Source organism: Lepisma saccharinum, chromosome 11 (assembly GCF_977018435.1).
Source record: "Lepisma saccharinum chromosome 11, izLepSacc3.1, whole genome shotgun sequence".
NCBI lineage: Eukaryota > Metazoa > Arthropoda > Insecta > Zygentoma > Lepismatidae > Lepisma > Lepisma saccharinum.
The window spans coordinates 34357638-34377340 of NC_139239.1; the positions used below are offsets into that span (position 1 = coordinate 34357638).

Consider the following 19703-nt stretch of genomic DNA (forward strand, 5'->3'; position numbering starts at 1 on the left):
TCTCATATTCATGGTTAGTATTTTTTTTTTGCAGAATTGTTTTATTGAGTGTTCCTTAGTAACTTAAATTAAATTTAGTTTGTATTCTGTACACCACAGTTTGGATCGATTGAAATTTCATCTTTTAATTTGAAAAAGAAAATATATTTAGTTTGGTACAATTACAGCTTATTCACATAGGCATGCGCAGACCCTTTGATTAGGGGGGGACAAGAGCCTTGATGGAAGTTCAGTCTAGGAAAGATAAACAAGGTTGTATATTATTCACCAAAAATCTCATTAGTGAAATTCCAGGCGTAAATTTATATAGTGTATGTATGTACATATATACACTGAATAAAAACAAGCAGTCTGTTTTTATCTGAAATAAAAATAAAACACTGCTTGTTTTTTTTTTAGTTATATTGCTATATTACAACAATGAAACATTGACAACATTCATTGTATAACTGATTCTCTTTTTTATTTAAATAATTCTTAACCATTGTTATAACTAGCGTTAGTCAAACTAAAAATAAATGTCTGATGAAGTGAGCGTGTGTTCTTCTAAATCATCAAAACTAAAAACTGTGTTTTTATGCTTGTATTAACCGTAGGCTATAAGAGAAATAATTCTAGAATGCAAGCAATACGTACTAACTAACTAACTCCCTAGCCTTCTTAAACCCGAAGGTTCATGGCTGCAGCAACACAGGCCTTCCATCTTTCCCTATCTTGAGCAAGTTCTATATACTCTTTTCCATCCCTACCGATTTCCCTTAGGTCCATCTCAACGTTGTCCCTCCATCTTCGTCTTGGTCTTCCTACAGATCTCTTGCCATCAGGTTTCCCAACAAGAATCCTGTAAACTCCTCTTTCTTCTCCCATTCGTGCCACATGGCCTGCCCACCTAAGTCTTCTTGATTTAATTATTCTAATAATATCTGGACATGAATGCAAATTATGTAGTTCTAAATTATGTAACCTTCTCCACTCACCTGTCTCCTCATCCCTTTTAGGTTCAAAGATTTTCCTAAGGATCTTATTTTCAAATACTCTCAACTTATGTTCCTCTTTCAATGTAAGGGACCAAGTTTCACATCCATATAATACTACAGGCAAAATTACTGTTTTGTATATTTTAACTTTTAGTTTCTTAGATATTAAACGAGAAGACAAAAGTTTATGAAGAGAGAAGTAACATGCATTTCCTGAATTAAGCCTACTTTTTATTTCCTCTTTAATATAATTTTCATTTGTTAATATTACTCCTAAGTATTTGAATTTGGAAACTGGTTCAAACGAGTTGTTATCAATAATTAGATTTTGATTATTACCTAACACTTGGTTTCGGCCTGTAAGCATATATTTAGTTTTATCGTTGTTAACTTCGAAACCTATCTCTTTAGCAGTTTTGAAAAATATTTTAGCATTATTCTTAATTGTATTCACATCATCCCCCAGTAAGTCTACATCATCTGCATATGCTAACAACTGAGTCACACCATTTAATTTTAGTCCTTCTTTAGTTTCTTTTACCTTCCTAACAGCATATTCTAAGGCAAAATTAAAGAGCAATGGAGATAATGCATCTCCTTGTTTTAACCCATCATGAATTGTAAATTTGTCAGATATATTAATACCCACACGAATTTTACTTTCTGTTTCACTGGTGCATACTTTTATCATACTAACAAGCTTCTTAGGTATTCCAAACTCTACTAATATATTATATAGTTTATCTCTTTTGACCGAATCATATGCTTTTTTGAAATCAATGAATAGCTGATGGACATTTTGATTATATTCCCACTTTTTTTCAAGTGTCTGTCTTATGTGAAAAATTTGATCTGTAGTTGATCTGTTACGTTTAAATCCACATTGATAATCACCTATAATTTCATTAGCATATGGGGTTAGTCTTGTTAAAATAATGTTAGATAATATTTTATATGTTGTTGGGAGTAGAGAAATTCCACGGTAATTATTGCAGTTCATTTTATCATCTTTTTTAAACACAGGAACAATTATGGATTCTTTCCACTGTTGAGGTATTTCTTCTTTATTCCATATTAAACAAATTAATTTATGAATTTGACATATTAATGAATTTCCACCATATTTAATTAACTCACCTAGTATTAAATCAATGCCAGGTGCTTTGTTATTCTTTAACTTCAGTCAAGTTAGGTTCTGGAACTAAAGGTTCTGCTGTGTGTACTTCATCCCACTACATTTCCTGTTGTGTGGTGGGTCAGGTGGGCCAAGTCATCGCAGCAGGTCTGTGAAACCAAGGTCCTTCGACTGCTTTTCTCATGCAATACGTACATACAAGAAAAACTATTATTAATCCTATGTTTTAATACAAAGGAATATAAATGGCAAATAGACAAATCTTTACCAGAGTAATGATATATACCAGGTGGGCTGAAAAGTTCGTAGGCTGATTCATAGATGGCGTTACTAGAATTAAATCCATGTGATTTTTACTTAGTACTAACCTTCAAAAGATACGTGTATAAATTTCACAGCTGCCGGATAATTAGTTCGTGAGATATAGCATTGTGAGTGAAGCAGCTTTTGTTATTGTGAAAAAATGGATAAAAAAGAATTTCGTGTGTTAATAAAGCATTGCTTTTTGGCAAAAAAAAATACTGTTGAAGCCAAGGCTTGGCTTGATAAACATTATTCGGACTCTGCACCAGGAAAATCAACCGTTGAGAAGTGGTTTGCTAAATTTAAACGAGGCGAAATGAGCATCGAAGAAAATGCACGCAGTGGACGCCCCAAAGAGGTTGTTACCGACGAAAACATCAAAAAAGTCCACAAAATAATTTTAAATGATCGTAAAGTGAAGTTGATCGAGATAGCTGAGACTTTAAAAATATCAAGGGAACGTGTTGGACATATTGTGCATGAATATTTGAACATGCGAAAGCTGTGTGCAAAATGGGTGCCGCGCGTGCTCACAATCGATCAAAAGCAACAACGTTTTGATGATTCGGAGCAATGTTTAGCGATATTCAACCGTAATAAACACGAATTTTTCCGTCGATATATTACAATGGATGAAACATGGCTCCATAACTACACTCCAGAGTCCAATCGACAGTTAGCCGAGTGGACTGCACGTGATGAACCGAATCCAAAGCGTGGAAAGACGCAACAGTCGGCTGGCAAGGTTATGGCATCAGTATTCTGGGATGCGCATGGTATTATATTCATCGATTACCTCAAAAAGGGCCAGACCATCAACAGCGATTATTACATAGCGTTGTTGGAGCGTTTAAAGGATGAAATCACGAAAAAACGGCTCCATTTGAAGAAGAAAAAAGTGCTGTTTCATCAAGACAATGCACCGTGTCACAAATCAATGAAAACGATGGCAAAATTATATGAATTAGACTACGAATTGCTTCCCCATCCACCATATTCTCCAGATCTGGCCCCCAGTGACTTTTTCCTGTTTGCAGACCTTAAAAGAATGCTCGCTGGAAAGAAATTTAGCACTGATGAAGAGGTAATCGCCGAAACTGAGGCCTATTTTGAGGCTAAAGTGAAATCGTACTATAAAAATGGCATTGAAAAATTGTATGACCGCTATAATTGTTGTATCGCCCTTGAAGGCAACTATATTGAATAATAAAATCGAATTTTGTCAAAAAAATATTTTTACTATGTTAGCCTACGAACTTTTCAGCCCAACTGTTATGTGAGGATTTTACTACATAGGGTAAAAGTGTTTCTTTGTCATTTTATCAAGGTCTAGAGGCTTTATCCTTTTGAATCTGTTCTGTAATGGTTTATTTCTCTTGATGTCCAAATTTTACGTTTCTCTTGTAATGTTTTGTCATATCTATTTTTTTATTATTATATTCTCTTCGCCTCCTTTGCCATTCTTTTAGGTTACTAACACTTCAATTATACTCATATTGGATTTAGGTTTTTGCCAGTACTAAACAAGTTTCTTTTTTAAAAGAACTGCAGATTTACTTATTTGTAGGGAAGTTGTCTTCTACCAACAGGATTTATTTTAAAAAGCAAATTCTTATTAAATCATAATGTTTTCTTGTGTTTCTGGCACATTTGTTTTTACATAGTATTTTAAATTGTTTCTAGTTTTCTGTCGCAAGCAATAAGGATATTCAGTACCCACCATGGTAAACTGTTTTAAACAGTTGAAATGTTGCAAGTGTGTTCAGAAAGAAGAAATATTACATTTTAAATTTGAACTTAATTTTATTTCTTACTGAGTTTTAAATATTTGTATACACACACCAGAGGTCATCGGGATATGTGGCGATTACAAAGGAAAATAATAAAAATATAGCACTTTCAATATTTTAGAGAAGTGATAAAATAATTCAGAATATTCACATATTTGTGTAAAATTAGTCAACAGCTAGAAATATGAAAGAGATTTGCTAAGTTTAGCACAACATAAAAAGAGCCCAGTTCTCTCACCCATGCCCAACCATCCCACTACATTTCCTGTTGTGTGCAATGGTGTCAGGTGGGCCAAGTCATCGCAGCAGGTCTGTGAAACCAAGGTCCTTCGACCGCTTTTCTCCTGCTCTTGAAGGTCTAGTCGGGAGAGACCTTTTTCTCAGCCCCTATGTTTATAATCACTGCAGATTTTCTGAGACGTCATAAATATGAAACTTCTCAGAGAACCTGCTATTCCCAACATTGTAAACGTAAAGCATGCAACGCTCCACAACTTACACAGAATACATGAAAGTAATGGGTGCATAGAACGAATCATAAGTAAGCAAAAGCATGGATTTATCAACGGTTAGTTTTGAAAAGAACTGGAAAAAGAGCAGTTCTGGATCAATTTGTTTCCTTCATAGTATTTCTCCTTTTAATTTTCTTGGATCCTGCGGTTCAAATATCGAATTCGGAAAAAACGTTCTTGCTTTACAAAACACTAAGTACTTCCTGTTGTTTCGTGTTTACTATGCATTGGTTTATTTTACTTCACTTTTGGTGCCCCTTTTGGCTAATCGCGAACATGAGAATGAGTGGTGTAATGTAATTGATGAAAGGATACTTAAAACGCCCATGCCACGCCTGGATTTAAACCCGGAACCTCAGACGTCGTAGTGTTATGTGCTAACAGCTCCACCACGGAGGCTGGCGTATTTACTATGTTTACAAATGATGAGACTGATCAAGATTTTTTTGATCTCTAGGTGATACTTACTCAGACAGAACTTTCTTCATAGCTGATCTTGCATTCATACTAGACGTGGCAAAAATATCAAGTCCGAAAAATATAAAATCTTGAGTCTGAAATTTTACTACCCGGATTTCGGAGGCAATCCAAATTTTGGAGAAAGGGATTTATCAATTTTTACGTTTTTCAAGTAGAATTTATTACCAAAGTTTCATCTTCCTTATTTTACGATTATGTACTCCATAGAACATTGACAAAATCAATGATGCTCGTGGGCTGCTGATATTGTCTATACTTAATAATACATATCCTATATACACTTCTGTTTGTGAAAATTGGAACACCAAGAAGAAAACGTATGATTGAAATGAACTTTATACCACAGATTTGGTACATGCCAATACACAAATGATTCGAGTTACAGACCTGTATATGATCTCTGACCTTGAGAATTCAGTATGGTGTGAAGCCCCCATGTGCTGCAAACAGAGCCTCTACACGTCGTGGCATGGAATCAAGGAGGGCCTGGATATGTTCCTGGGGAATCTCCCTCCACGCGGTTTGTATGAGAGTCCACAAAGCATTAACAGTGGTTGCTGGAGGAACATGACGAACAAGTTGCCGATCAACCATATCCCGGACATGATCGATGGGTGACATGTCAGGCGAACGTGCAGGCCAGTGAAGCAGTGGTAACTGTCGTGCTTCGAAGACGGCTTGCACATTCTTCACCACATGTGGCCGGCCATTGAGCTGCTGAAATATGGCATGTGGAGTTGCCTGAAGGAGGGTCAGTGCCTCGGGCTCCAAAACCTCCCTAACATAGCGGTTGCTGTTCAGATTGCCTTCAATGCGTAGGAGGGGAGATGGCATGTTGTGTCCAATGGCACCCCAAATCATCACACTTGGCGTTTGTCCGCTATGCCGCTCAACAATGCAGGTTGCCAGATTGCGTTCACCATGGTAGCGTCTAACACCTATGCGGCCATCACTGTAGGACAAGTTTAAGCGGGACTTGTCCGAAAACACTACATTTTGCTACTTAGCATGCCAGCGACGGCATTCACGTGCCCATTGCAGTCTGAGGCGTTTTTGGTTTCTGAACAATGGAAGCCGACGCAATGGCATGCGTGTCACCAGCCCAACCCGCAGCAGACATTGTTGTACCGTCCACGCAGACAGGTCCACAACTGTTGCACTTCTCCAGCATCGAGCCAATACTGTGGACGAAGCTGTACCGTGAGTTACAGCCATGCGGGCAAGATGGCGGTCATCCCGTGCTGTGGTCACATTGCGTAGTCCAGTACCTGCTCGTCGCTACGTACGATCCTCTTCTATCCACTGGCTCCAGTAGCATGCCCTGTTCGAGCCGAAATGTCACGGTATGACAAACCCGCTTCCCAGAGACCGCTCATTCTGCCCCATTCAAACACACTGACATGCTGATATTGCACCCTTTGACGTCGACGAGGTATACCAGCACTTGCTTTCACATTTTCACTTCGTTTGACGGCTCTTCACTGACTGAGCTTGGCGTAACACTGACCCTTCCGGTTACACAAGAGAGGGCGTACACTGACCCTTCCGGTTACACAAGAGAGGGTGCTGCTGGGCCTACATGCACGCCCTCTCTCTGCAATCCTAATCACTTATTGCTGGTACACTGTTCTACACATCCTCCGAGTTTGGATTAATTTGGGCCATTATTTCTGGGTGTTGCAATTTTCACAAACAGGAGTGTATATATATTTTACTTAATCTGGGTTTTTTTGTTAAGTACTAACGGGCATGGGCCACTGGAAAGGGCTCTGCAGACCACCTCTGGGCCATGGGTTGAAGACCCCTGCCTTGTAATTCGAATTTTAAATAAAGTTCATAATATTATAGTAAAAGAATGTTTGCAACCTGAAATTTTGTATTTTGTTCTTCTAATTTTCGGAACTTCTCATTGGATTTTGTTTTCTTGAGATAATGTGGATATGCGTTTACATCATCGTGAGAGATTATCATCACTCGGATACTAGAATATGAATCACATAACATATCGCATAACCTTGGTATTTACTGTGGAGAAATATTGCCCCCTTGCCCTGGTTGAACATGATGTTTGGCAAGTCTTGCGATGACTACATAAAAATGTCACGCTTCGCCGCTGACACACACAGTGGAACCTGAATTTTTGATTTTCCTGCAATTTTTTAACCTTAATACCCAGAAATGGAAGACTAGGTCTGCTGTATCAACTTTGTTTCAATACTGTTTTCACAGGCTTCCGAGGAGGGAAAGTTTATTCATCTAATTTGTTCAACCCTCAGATTTATGTACACACACCTTTCTGGCAAATTTGATTTTAGAAATGAATGTATCTTTGTGCTTGTGGTGCCTAGCAATCAGTAAGCTCCATCTTTACTAACTGCTGCTATTAAACTGAATATGTTCTCTGTTAAAATTAGTGTTGTTTTTTTCTTTTCCAGGTGGTATTGCAAAGTACATGAAGGCTCAAGTAGGACCAAGCTCTAAGGAATTAAAGACAGTTGCAGATTTTGAGGCATTTATTGGAAAGGATGATGTTGCTGTGGTAGGATTTTTCAAGTCTGACAGTTCTCTGAAAGAAGCTTACACTCATTTGGCCGATAAGTTGAAGGAGAAAATTAGGTTTGGCCACACTAGTTTGCAGACACTCTTGGACAAGGAGAATCAAGAGTAAGTTGTTTTTATCTTTCCATGTATATGTTACTTTTTGTAGTATCTTTTAATATAATTCGCATTGCAAATGTAGCAGTACCTTCCAAATTTTTGATTTGATGATAAGTTCCATTTGCTGTAGTTCCTAAGGGTGATCGCTTAATTTTAGTCAAGTAGGGGGGACAGACTCTTCTTATGGACGAGTAGTAGTTTTCTCCTGGGACGCACATTGGCAGGGACATCAATGTGGTCAGGTGGTGTATGAGAGTAGTACCTTTATAAGTACTTTAGAAACACATCACTTAAAACTCCACGAAGAACAGAAATTCATGATTGGGAAAAGAGAGACGCGGTAGTATATAAATACGGAGAAACTAGTACTCACTTTTATCCGCAGACTTTCCACTTGGTGCAGTAAGGCGGAAATACAGGTCAGACACCCTAACCTACCACAATCAACCCATCCACAAGCAACCCAGCCACAACCAACCCCCAGCGACCAATATAAATGGTTTGCCTTCCCCTACCATCCCACCACTTCCAACCGCATAGCCAAAGCCCTTCTCCCATTTGGCATCAAAGTAGCGCACAAACCCAACTCCAAAATAACTGATAAACTGAACAAGCACAAACGGTACTTCCTCTCCCCCCTTGACAACCCAGGTGTATATGATGCAGAGTGTGAATGCAAGGCTCATTACATCGGCAGGTCCATCAGATCTGTCAATGAAAGAATCCAACAGCACCTAGCAGATGCGAAAAAAGCCCAACCCACTACTGGTCTTGCTAGACATATCAAATACAATAGCCATAAAATTCAAAAAGTTCGAGTCAAACACACTGCCCACACGCTCAGACACCAAAATCAAGGAAACGCACGCCATAATGCACTTCCCGCACGAACTAAACATCGATAGCGGGCAAGCGCACCACACTTGGATTCCACTACTGCAGCAGGTATCGCCCGGAAATAGCAGACGACGGACCAAGACGCACAGCGCACCTAGCAGCGCACCTAACGGCAGCCAGAGAACTACGAACAAAAGACGCACGCCAAGCAACAGCGCAGCAAGTTCCAACGAGGATGGTGGCAGTGGCCACTGAAATTAATCGAAAAAGAAGAAAAAACAGCTTCGCGGATAAAAGTGAGTACTAGTTTCTCCGTATTTAAGAACAGAAAGATGAGTGAAACAAAAATGCTAGAATTGTGTTCAGAATATTGAGTCAAAGAGGAATGAGTCGCATTATGATAAATATACAGGAGTCTAAAGCACACATGTTACTTTTAATAGCCTTATGTAGCTTAATAACTGACCTAAGGAGCTGTTTTCAGTTGCCACATGATGTTGATAGATATGAAATAAATGTACGCCTTACATGAAACTGTACTTAGTGTTCTGAATGTGTTGCTGGGTGTAGTAATCACTTAATTTTAGATAGCAAGGTGAGTTATCACCTTTTTAGACATCTAAATGTTGGGATCACTATTTGCACTTATTGTTACTTTATGATTTAAAGTTAGTTTCTGTTATGTCTGGGGTGAAAATTTAATTTTTAGATGACAAGATGGACTTGACATTCAATATTTCAAGTTATGGAATTAGGAAATAGGTTATTGACTACAATGTGTCAGTCAAATTATCCCTAGCTTACCCGTGCTATACAAGAAACTTACTTAGCTAGAGAGGGGTTTGCAGGCCCACACTTTTTTCATCACTGAAATTCAAGAAACAATTTTGTTATTGAGTCTGCTTCCATTGTCTATTATATTAGTGCAGTTATTCCTTAATTATAATAATTACAAAAATTACCATCAGTAACAAACCAATTGTACACTGTGACTGGCATTAGTGTCTCAAATAACATGCATTCAAAGGGAGTGCCTGCCAGGCCCACCAAGTACATTTTGCCTCCTATTTACATTTCATTTAGGTTTCTATCAACAAAAGTAATACAGAAATATTGGGAACACCCTAGGGAACTATGTAATTTATTTTCAATTTTTTATAAAAAATATTCTCAGTTGAAAAACTAGAGGTGGCACCACCTAACCCCCCCTCCTAATATTTAATATATTTTTGTAATTCAAGGGGAACTTTGATTTTTAGTTTTCGTTACTTCCTTTCTACTAGGGAAATCTTTTTATGTTACTATAGTTGTAATTATCAATTTCATTTTTTTTTTGTACCTTGGAGGCTATAATTAATTATATTTCAATTTTTGTATTTTTAAATTTTGCTTTGTATATTACATGAAAAGTCTTTTTCCAGAGATGGAATAGTGCTGTACAGACCAAAACATCTGCACAACAAATTTGAACCAAATACGCAAGTTTACAGTGGAGAAGCTAAGAAGGATGAAATTGAAAAGTGGATTGAAAAGAAATTGTAAGTACGATAACCTGGTTTCAAATACACAGGAATTTGAACATGGTAAACTTTTAATTGATTTAGAGATCCATGTGCAGTGCTCGAAAAATTTTCTTCAAAGCTAGGTACCAGCTCTGATAATCAGGCACCAGGAAACTACCTATTAGCAATTGTGCATACTACAGTGTGTTTCAAAAGTCAAATTTTTGTGACTAATTGTCACATCATCATGAGTAGAAAGAAGGTTCATGTAGTAAGCGACATCAACAGTGTGATAGCGTGGCCTGCAGGGTTGCCAGGTCCAGAAAGAAAAAGACTGGTGAAAGGTGTAGGTGAGGTAAAATGGTGTAGCGGAAGGTGAGGGGTGGTTGTGGGGGGACATTACTGGGTGGCCTTGTTCAGGCCTGGGGGTGTGGTTGCACTCATGGCTGATATGTAGGCTCTCTCCCATCTTCTATGTATGGAGGTGTTGGTGGATTGAGGCAAGGAGTGGACGATCACTACCTGGAAGCAGTCATTGAAAGGAATATTGTGGTAATTGGTGTGAATGGCAACAGCAAAGTCCAGGTTTTGGGTAGAGGAGCGGTGGTTGTTGAAGCCGAGGTTCAGGGCTGTGGATGTTTCTCCCAGGTAGAACCTGTTGCAGGTGAGGATATTAGGTTAGAGCTGTAGCAGGTTCCTTTGGGATAGAGGGTGAATTTGAGACACACAATACTAAAGCTACTAAAGCATGCTTCTGTGCACGTGCATCTTCGTCAGTGTTGCAAGCCCCAAGTAAAAAATTATCGGCCATTTTTTTTGTGTGTGCCTCATATTTAATTTAAGGCCTATAATTAAAGCGAAATGCTTAGTGTTAATCGTAATTTTGAACATTTTTTCATTGTTACAATTCTCAAGTATTAATATCAGTGTGATTTTAAGAATCTCAGCATTGATTTAGATATCAGTTCAAAATGCTTTCAGCCAGCCGTAGATCAGGGGGTGTACCAGGCAAAAAGTCATAAAAGTCAAGAAATTATACTTGTGGTCAAGAATTTTTGTATCACAATGACTGATTTAGTTCATTTCACTTCACTTTTCTGTCCCTTTGACTAATCTCAAAGATGAGGAATGGCGGTAATTAAATATTTACTATCGCACAAACACATCTCACTTCTTAGTTTCATCATTTTTAACATTCCTACTTACCTATCTGCTTCATAGAACATTCTTTAAGGTGTCTTTATGTTTTTTTCATGAAAGTAATTTCAATTTTTGACATTACGAGTACCTCTTCCTTTTCATTTTTTCACTTGCGTAATACACAATATTGTATGTACACCTTCGTAAATCATCGCACGTCGTGCTTCTGTTTTGTTGATTTTCATTGGATATGCAGTATTTCAAACCTTCTTCACCCAAAAAATACAAACAGTTAACCATTGATGATAGCCTCAAGAAATATGTAACGTTAGGTTAGGCAAACATATTTAAAATTTGTTCCATCCCCAAGAAATATGACTTAAGGTTAGGTTAAGTTTAGTTAGGTTAGGCAAACAGTTAAAAAATCATCTTTTTGGAAAACAATGGCATGGTTGGAAACAGTGACAGGAGGTTACATCGTCAAAAACACGCAACATCCCTTTAACGTACAGGAAGCAAAGGCTATTGTGCATTGGAGAATTAATTTTAAAAAAAAAATTCTTTCCGCTATGATACATCCACACATGACAGAAAACACCTTCCAGATGTTAGACAAAGCTACAGGAACTTATTCCGTAAGTAGTTTCTTCTGTAAAAATGAAGAAATCGGTTTGTGCAAAAGTAAAGGTTTACCTTGTGGTATATTAACATTACATGCTAATGTAGGACCATTGTCACTAACATTCAGAGAATTATTATATGCAACAGTGCTTTCATGAGAGGATGGCATGCACTACTGTCTTAAAATTAGGAACATTCAATTCTACTACATTGTTCTTTATTGAGTTGTACAATATTGTTCTTTATTATTAATGCATCTTCTCACACAGGCGAAAGATATGTTTAACACTAAATTTCTTATTTTGTAGCCATGGTCTTTGTGGACACAGACAGCCAGAAAACTCCAACCAATTCCATGAACCTTTGATAGTTGCATACTATAATGTAGACTATGTTAAGAATCCCAAAGGTAAGCTTCTCTCTCTTTTGTTTCGAAATATATTAGATTGTAATTATGTATTTTTTAGTTTTTGAGAAGGTACTTGATCTAGTAAAGAATAATTAATTATTCACAATTTGTAACCTTTTGTACATCCTAAAACTATACACTAACTGTTCATGGAATGTGTTGTGTGTGTAAACAATTGTGATAAGTACAAAGGTGGAATATTTCTCTTCTTGCTTCATATTGTCAATATAAGATTCATAACTTTGTTGGCCATATACTGAAAAGTGGTATCACTACACTAATTTAAAAGTAAGTTGTCAGGATACTTCCTGTACACTAGTTTAATGCAGGCTGATTGTGTTATACATTGTCGCCATATTAACCAGAACATGTCTGCACAATTTATAGTCAGGAGAAAATTGGCATTTTTAATGGAATCTTGAAAACTCACCCTAAAAGTCCCATAATTAAATTCCATTTATGGCAGACAAGCCAGGTAATGATAAATTTCATTTTTTATTTTATTTTTTTATTTATTTGAAAAGTCCTGAATACAGAAAAATCCATTTTACATCAGGATATCAACCGGAAAAGAAATAAACAAAATAATAAGATGGACACACACATACATATATAACAAGAATAATAACAAATAGGGCAAAAGAATATTATTTACACTTCAACTGCTTTATGCACGCCGTTCTGTAAGTCTGCTTTGATAAATGGAAGCCCGGAGCGTCTTTTAATGAGTTGTAAATGGTTTGTAGCCTGTAGAGAAGTGATCTTTGTTCTAAAGATAGCCTTGGAGATTTAATGTAAAAGAAATTGTTGCATTTACTGTTGGGACGTGGGATTCTGATATTAAGAAGTGGCAAGAGTTCGCTGGTGAAAAGTTGTCCGTTAATGATTCTGAAGAGTAGTGTTAAATCTGAGAGTTGACGGCGAAGAGAAAGGTCATGAATATGTAGAGTGGATAGAATTTCTTGTTTGGAGAAGTTTGCAAGGGCTGGGCATCTGTGTTTGACTATTCTGACGAAGAAACTTACTACTTTGTTTGTTTTCTTTAAATTGGTTTCACATGCCATTGACCAAATACAGGAGCCATATTCAAGAATAGGAACAACACACATTGTAAAGTAGGTTTTGAGGGCAGAAACGTGTGTTATGTCTATAAATCTGTAAATTAGTCCAAGTGTTTTCATCGCTTTCGAAGTTATGTAGTCTATGTGATGGTTGAAAGTCAGTTTGCTATCAAAAATGACACCAAGATCCTTGTGCTGTCGTACGAACGGAATAACATGGTTGCATAACTTGTAGGATGGCACTGTGCTATTGGATTTTAGGGTAAACCTCATGACAAGTTTTATCCGGATTTAATTTGAGATTCCAGTCTTGACACCAGCGTTCAATGTGTTTGAGATTGTCTTGGATAAAGCATGTGTCCTGAAGTGAGGAGAGAGAAATGGAGAAACATGTGCAAGGATACGATTAGAAATTATTTTTCAGCTAGCAGTGCAAGTGCAGGAAGTAAGGAAATCTGCCGATAGGAAGTGACATGAGTTTTGTTTCAGTGTTTGAGGATAGGGACTATATTTGCTTGCTTCCATGTACAAGGAAACACACCTTCGGAAAAGCATTTATTAAAGATTGTGCTTATTGGTTTGGATAAAATACGGGCTAAATGTTTCAGAAATATCGCAGGAATATCATTAGGAGTGGTAGCTTTGGAACTTGAAACAGATTTTAATAATTCTTGAACTTCATTGCAGTTAGTTGAGATTTGAAAGAGTGTGTAAGGAATAATAAGTAAAAGTGTTCAGTGTATGAACGTTCGGAATTTGTTTCCACAGGATCCACACATTCTTTTTGTTCTTCAGCATAAGCTTAGTCTCTTCAGTATACCACACAGGGAATCGGGATGTTCTGGTTTTCTTTAGGGGCACGTGATCTTTAATTACAGCCTGCACACAGTCCACGAGGAAATCCACTTCTTCCGTGGGGAGGGGGTCCATCATTGTCCAAGGAATGAGGCTGGTGAAAAGGGAAAGTTGCTCCCAGTTGACTCTTTTTCCAGTTGTAGACTGGTCTGGAGGAAAGAGAGAGTCGGGGGGCTTTTCCAGGGACTTGGAATTCGGCATGCACGGGGGAGGCGATGAATTGCTCACTGGGAGTGGCATTGACCTGTGCGAGGACAGCAACAGGTCGAGAGTTTCTGTGCATCTTGTGGGAAAATCTACAAATTGTTGAAGTCCAATCACCTTGATGTAATGGTCGAAAAACCACCTGTCGTCATTCTGTGCAGAGGCCAGAGTTCGATGATGACCATTTTATATGAAGGTTAAAATCACCCATCAGAATGATGTCAGTTTCCTCCATAGCATTTAGCACAGAGTCCAATAATGTTGACAAGGATGCAGTCCCAGATTTAGGGTCTCTTAAAAACAACCGATTAAAAGTTTGTTTGAGCCTATATTTACTTGAGTCCATATTAACTCGCATGACGTTTCGAGGTCCAGGCGTCTGATGCAGGGCCACTGGTTGTTTACGAGTAACATAACTCCGCCTCCACGTGAACCTCTATCGTTACGGAATACCTGAAATTCCATCAGGGGTATTTCATTATCGCTGATCATTTCACTGAACCACACTTCACTGAAACCAATCACATCGTACTCGTTAAACTCGCTACTGAACATTTGTAGAGTTGATAGCTTTTTTGTTAGGCTTTGCACATTTTGATAGTATATTTTCGCACCAGACTGATCACGGGAAGCCACCTGGGGACCAAGGTTGACATGAATGTCGCCTGCTAGCAGAAGGGTGAACGCAGCGACGATGAGGCCGTGCTGGGCTGAACCACGTGGCTGGCGAGAAGCGTTGTTCTTGCGGCTTCCGGAAACTGCCCACCCGAAGCTCCGATCCGAACCCATGGCCGAGAAAGAAAATCGCCTGTAACTAAACGACCAGTCCTCCACACACTTGCAGTTATCCGGCATTTCATGTCTCGCAATACTAAGAATCCACGTCACAAATAACACAAACACAATAGCACACAAAACAATCCGAAAACAGTTGAAATTGCGGAGCACTAAATGTGCGTGCATCAGGCTTTGGTGCCATCTTACCTCAATATGTGATGCAATGTTGTTTGTTAGGAAAATATAAGTTGTAGAAATTTCAGCATATTTTTTCATTAAGCCCCGAAACGATGTAAATTTTCCGTTTATTTCAAGGCTGAATGAAATGAAACTTTGTGTCCTGTTGAATGTATTACAATTTGTTCAATCTATTCAAATCTTTTGATGTAACATCTGCAGAATTCAGTTTGGTCCTTGCATCATTTGACATGTCAAAGTTGCAAACATTGTGTGTCAGTCTGGTTTACAATAGTCTTGTTTCTTTTGCCATGAATGTTTTGAGGTGGAATATCGCACAAAAACATTTTGGAACATTGTAACTGTCAGTATATACATTTCTCTTGATGAAGACAAATTTTATGTCAATGTAGACATTAGTCTCACTAATAACCACAGCCTACAGGTATTAATGAAGTCTCTATTCAGTCTGGTTTATATAAGTCCTATAATAGTTCCAACGTTTCAGGCCCTTTGCCAGATCCTTCCTCAGGGGTGTTGCATGAAGAACATGTCACCATCGATGTGTATCGATCATACCAAACTGCAGGTGATAATGAAGCAAATTTAGTTTTTTTACCCCAAACCCTTTAGTCCTGTCACTTTTTTTTAAAAGTTTGTCCTTAATGTGATTTGTGGATACTCATTAGGAAGGATATGGCTATGGACCCAAAACGTCTGGACTTTACAGAACTTATAAACCACACGTGAGTACAGTAGACTTCATTAATTTCTTTAAGTTGAGTACCGCATGAAGTGCAATGTAGAAGTTGTGCTAATCTGTGTCCAGGGAAAACTCTTAATGGTGACAATTTGTAGGAAAGTGAGTTAAAAAGAAAGAGTAATATGATATTGTATGTTCTATGTTGATTAATTAGTGGTGAGCCCAAGGTGATCTTTTGTTGGATATGGAGCAAGGTCATGAAACCCCCAGGTTAAGCATGTTTATACATGTGCAGTGGAACCTGTATTTTACATTTTGCATTTGTAAATTCATGGTTCAACTACAATATAATGGAAATATTTCCTGAATATATTACACCAGGTTAAGGCTACACTGTATATGAACATTTGTGGCATTGCATAAGTTGAATACTTTTTGTATTACTTTACAGGAACCAATTATTGGAGAAATAGAATTCTCAAAGTTGCTCAAAACTTCGATGATGTTTTCACCTTTGCTGTGAGTGCTAAAGATGACTTCCAACATGAATTGAATGAATTCGGGTATGATTACGTGGCTGGAGACAAGCCAATAGTGTTTGCCAGGGATGATAAGAAGCAGAAATTTGCAATGAAGGAAGAATTTACGTAAGTCCTTTATTTCTAATGTACACACACATGTGCGCATACTCGTATGGATAGACATGGATATTAATGATGGTGTATCAGAAATGTTTTTCACTCATTTTTAAATCTACTTTCATAGTTTTTTTTATTATTATTATTCTGTATTCAGCTAGTTACATGTTACTTGGTTAAAAAGTATCAATTTCAAAGACTCGCTAATAGCATTCAAAGGTCTGTTTCCAAAGTTCATTTTTTTATTAAAGCATTACAGGTGGTTAGAACACCACGTGCTCATTCTTATATTGAAAATTATTTGCTACAAAATGTTTTTTGTAGTTTCTTTCCTCTATGTATCGCAAGGCCTCATGTTTAGAAGGTTTATGTAAAACATGAACATAGGGATGAACCAAAGGCTCCTGGAGACTTTTGTCAAGTAAAAGGGTTAGTGCAGGACTGTCAAGCTCTCCTCCATGATAAAGCAAGCAGGCATTGAGAACATGTATCTACCAGTCCTGCAAAGCAGCTTTGCAGTGCGTTGTGCATGGTCTGCGCAAATAGTTCAGTCAGTTGTTTTCTGGATTCATGGACTGGAGTCTACATCTATTGCAGTTTTCCTCACTGAGATTGAACCCGCATTAATCACAATAATAGCGAGAGTGCCAGCCATTCAGTTAGGCATGAGCTCTGACCCACTTCACTTTATTCTTTTCGTATTTGTTGGCTAGAATATTCTAGGTTCTTTTTATTGCTTTGGATAACAGATGCTGTTAGATAGTCCTCCTAAAATAACATCAGCTTGGTTAATTTTGTTATTTTACATTGCTTTTTTGCTACTTTTGGCTAATTGCAAAGATTAGGATGATACAATGAAATTGATGATGGGACACTCTCAAAGAACACCCATATCGAGGTTGAGATTTGAACCTAGGATCCTTGGCATTGTAGTGCACTGTGGCACAAACTTAAGTGTTATAAACGATGTGAGTAGTTTTATACATTGTGGTAGTTTTTAAGCTCTTGTTCTCTTTCAGGGTAGAAAGTTTCGAGAAGTTCCTAAATGATTTGAAGGATGGTCAGCTGGAGCCGTACCTGAAGTCTGAAGCAATTCCAGAAGATAATAGTGGCCCTGTTATTGTCGCAGTAGCAAAGAATTTTGATGAAGTAATTGTCAACAATAATAAGGATACACTTATTGAATTCTATGCTCCATGGTGTGGACATTGTAAGAAACTTGCACCAACATATGAAGAATTAGCAAAGAAGGTTAGTTTCCTGTTGTCATGGTGGAGCCCCAATTTTACATTTTTCCCCACATTATTCATTCAATCTTGATCCCAATGCAGCAAAATGACATTTTTCCTCGATTTTAGATTTTCCCACCTTTTTTCTTGAAAAACCTAAAATCAAGGTTCCACTGTACTTTGAGTTGATCTCATAATTTCTTCTTTCCTGACACTACAGTCCATCACAGACCCTGACCTCCTTCAGAATCTTCCGCCATCCATCTCTATTCACAACTTTCCTTCTCCAACACCGAATCAACCCACCTTAAAGGTGGTCTTCCTACTTTTCTTCTCCCATCCATATTTGTAAATGTGATCTTGTTGCACACCATGTTGTCTGGCATTTGGTATATATGTCCCAACCACCTTAGCTGTGTTAGTTTAATTTCCTTTACAATTTCTGTATCCTGATAAAGCTGATATAGTTCCATATTTATATCTTCTCCATAATCCATTTTCATATATCGACCCATAGATCCTCCTCAGAATCTTCCTTTCAAAGCTTCCGATCATTGACTCAGCCTTCTTGGTTATTATCCGATTCACATCCATACATTAAAATGAGTCGTATTAACGTTTTGTATAGTTAAACTTTTGTTTTCCTTCTGATGTACTGAGACTTCATATGTTAAGACTTCACGGTGATAGATGAAAATATTAGAGGATCGATACGGTGGAAAATCTCCCTTCTCCGTTATATATGCACCAAGATATTTAAATTCCCAAACTCTCTCAAAACAGAGCCAGTTAGCTTCAAAAGTTGCAGTATTAGTAGGCACTTTAGTTATTTTCATATATTTTGTTTTAGCTACATTTACTGTGAGCCCCATTTTTTGTGCTGCAGTGAGAAAGTTAGCTACAGATTTACGTAATGATCTTGTTGTTCTGGCTATTATTACTAGATCATCTGCATATGCCATAATTTGCACTGATTTGTTTATTATTTTTCCACTAGTTTATGCCTGCTTCCCTGACAGTCTTTTCTGATGCAACATTGAATAGCATGCATGATGAGTAGCGGCATGCATATTTCGTTTTTGACGAAAAAACGAAATTTGAAAAAACACATTTTAGTGTTAATTTTTCATGTTTTTGAAAAGTGTGAGATGCATTTTGTGACCATGTTTTGTCACGAAATAATGCGAAATGAACTTCAAAAAGCGAAATTAACTCTTAAACACGAAATTTACCATTTATATACCGACGCGACACTTTCTGAAGTATCCTGTGAGTTATGCAATTCCCGGAAAATTGATTAATTCTGCTGTTAATATTGGAGAAGCAAAAGTGGACTCCTTTACGCAGAAATAAACTTAATGTGCTATTAGAAGTGAAATGTTAATTTTGTGGAATAAGTGTAGTTTTTAAATCAAATTTAGGATTATATTCACAATTTTAAAACCAAAATGTCTTTTTATATACCACTTTTCATCCAATTTTTCACCGCTATAACACCGATATTTCATTTTATTTACCGCTTTTGAACCCGAAATTGACTCAGTTTTTGTACCGAAATTTTGCTTTTTTATTTACCAAAAATATGTGCCTCTAATGATGAGGCATCCCCTTGATGCAATCCTTGTCTGGTTTCAAATTTTTGTCAGCTGGTTTCTTATTTGCACTCTACAATGTATTTCTTTAATTGTATGTATG

The 19703-nt window shown here is 37.5% G+C and overlaps 1 protein-coding gene across 1 annotated transcript in view; it reads left to right on the forward strand.

The window, feature by feature from the left end:
* The window catches only part of LOC145994717 (protein disulfide-isomerase A3-like), a 49918-nt gene that overhangs the window by 16513 nt on the left and 13702 nt on the right, over window positions 1–19703 (forward strand). The window contains exons 5-9 of the mRNA XM_083130908.1: window positions 7633–7861; window positions 10114–10230; window positions 12264–12364; window positions 16593–16788; window positions 17799–18030. Coding sequence (XP_082987034.1) covers window positions 7633–7861; window positions 10114–10230; window positions 12264–12364; window positions 16593–16788; window positions 17799–18030 — 875 coding nt within the window. The remainder of the gene's footprint in view (window positions 1–7632; window positions 7862–10113; window positions 10231–12263; window positions 12365–16592; window positions 16789–17798; window positions 18031–19703) is intronic.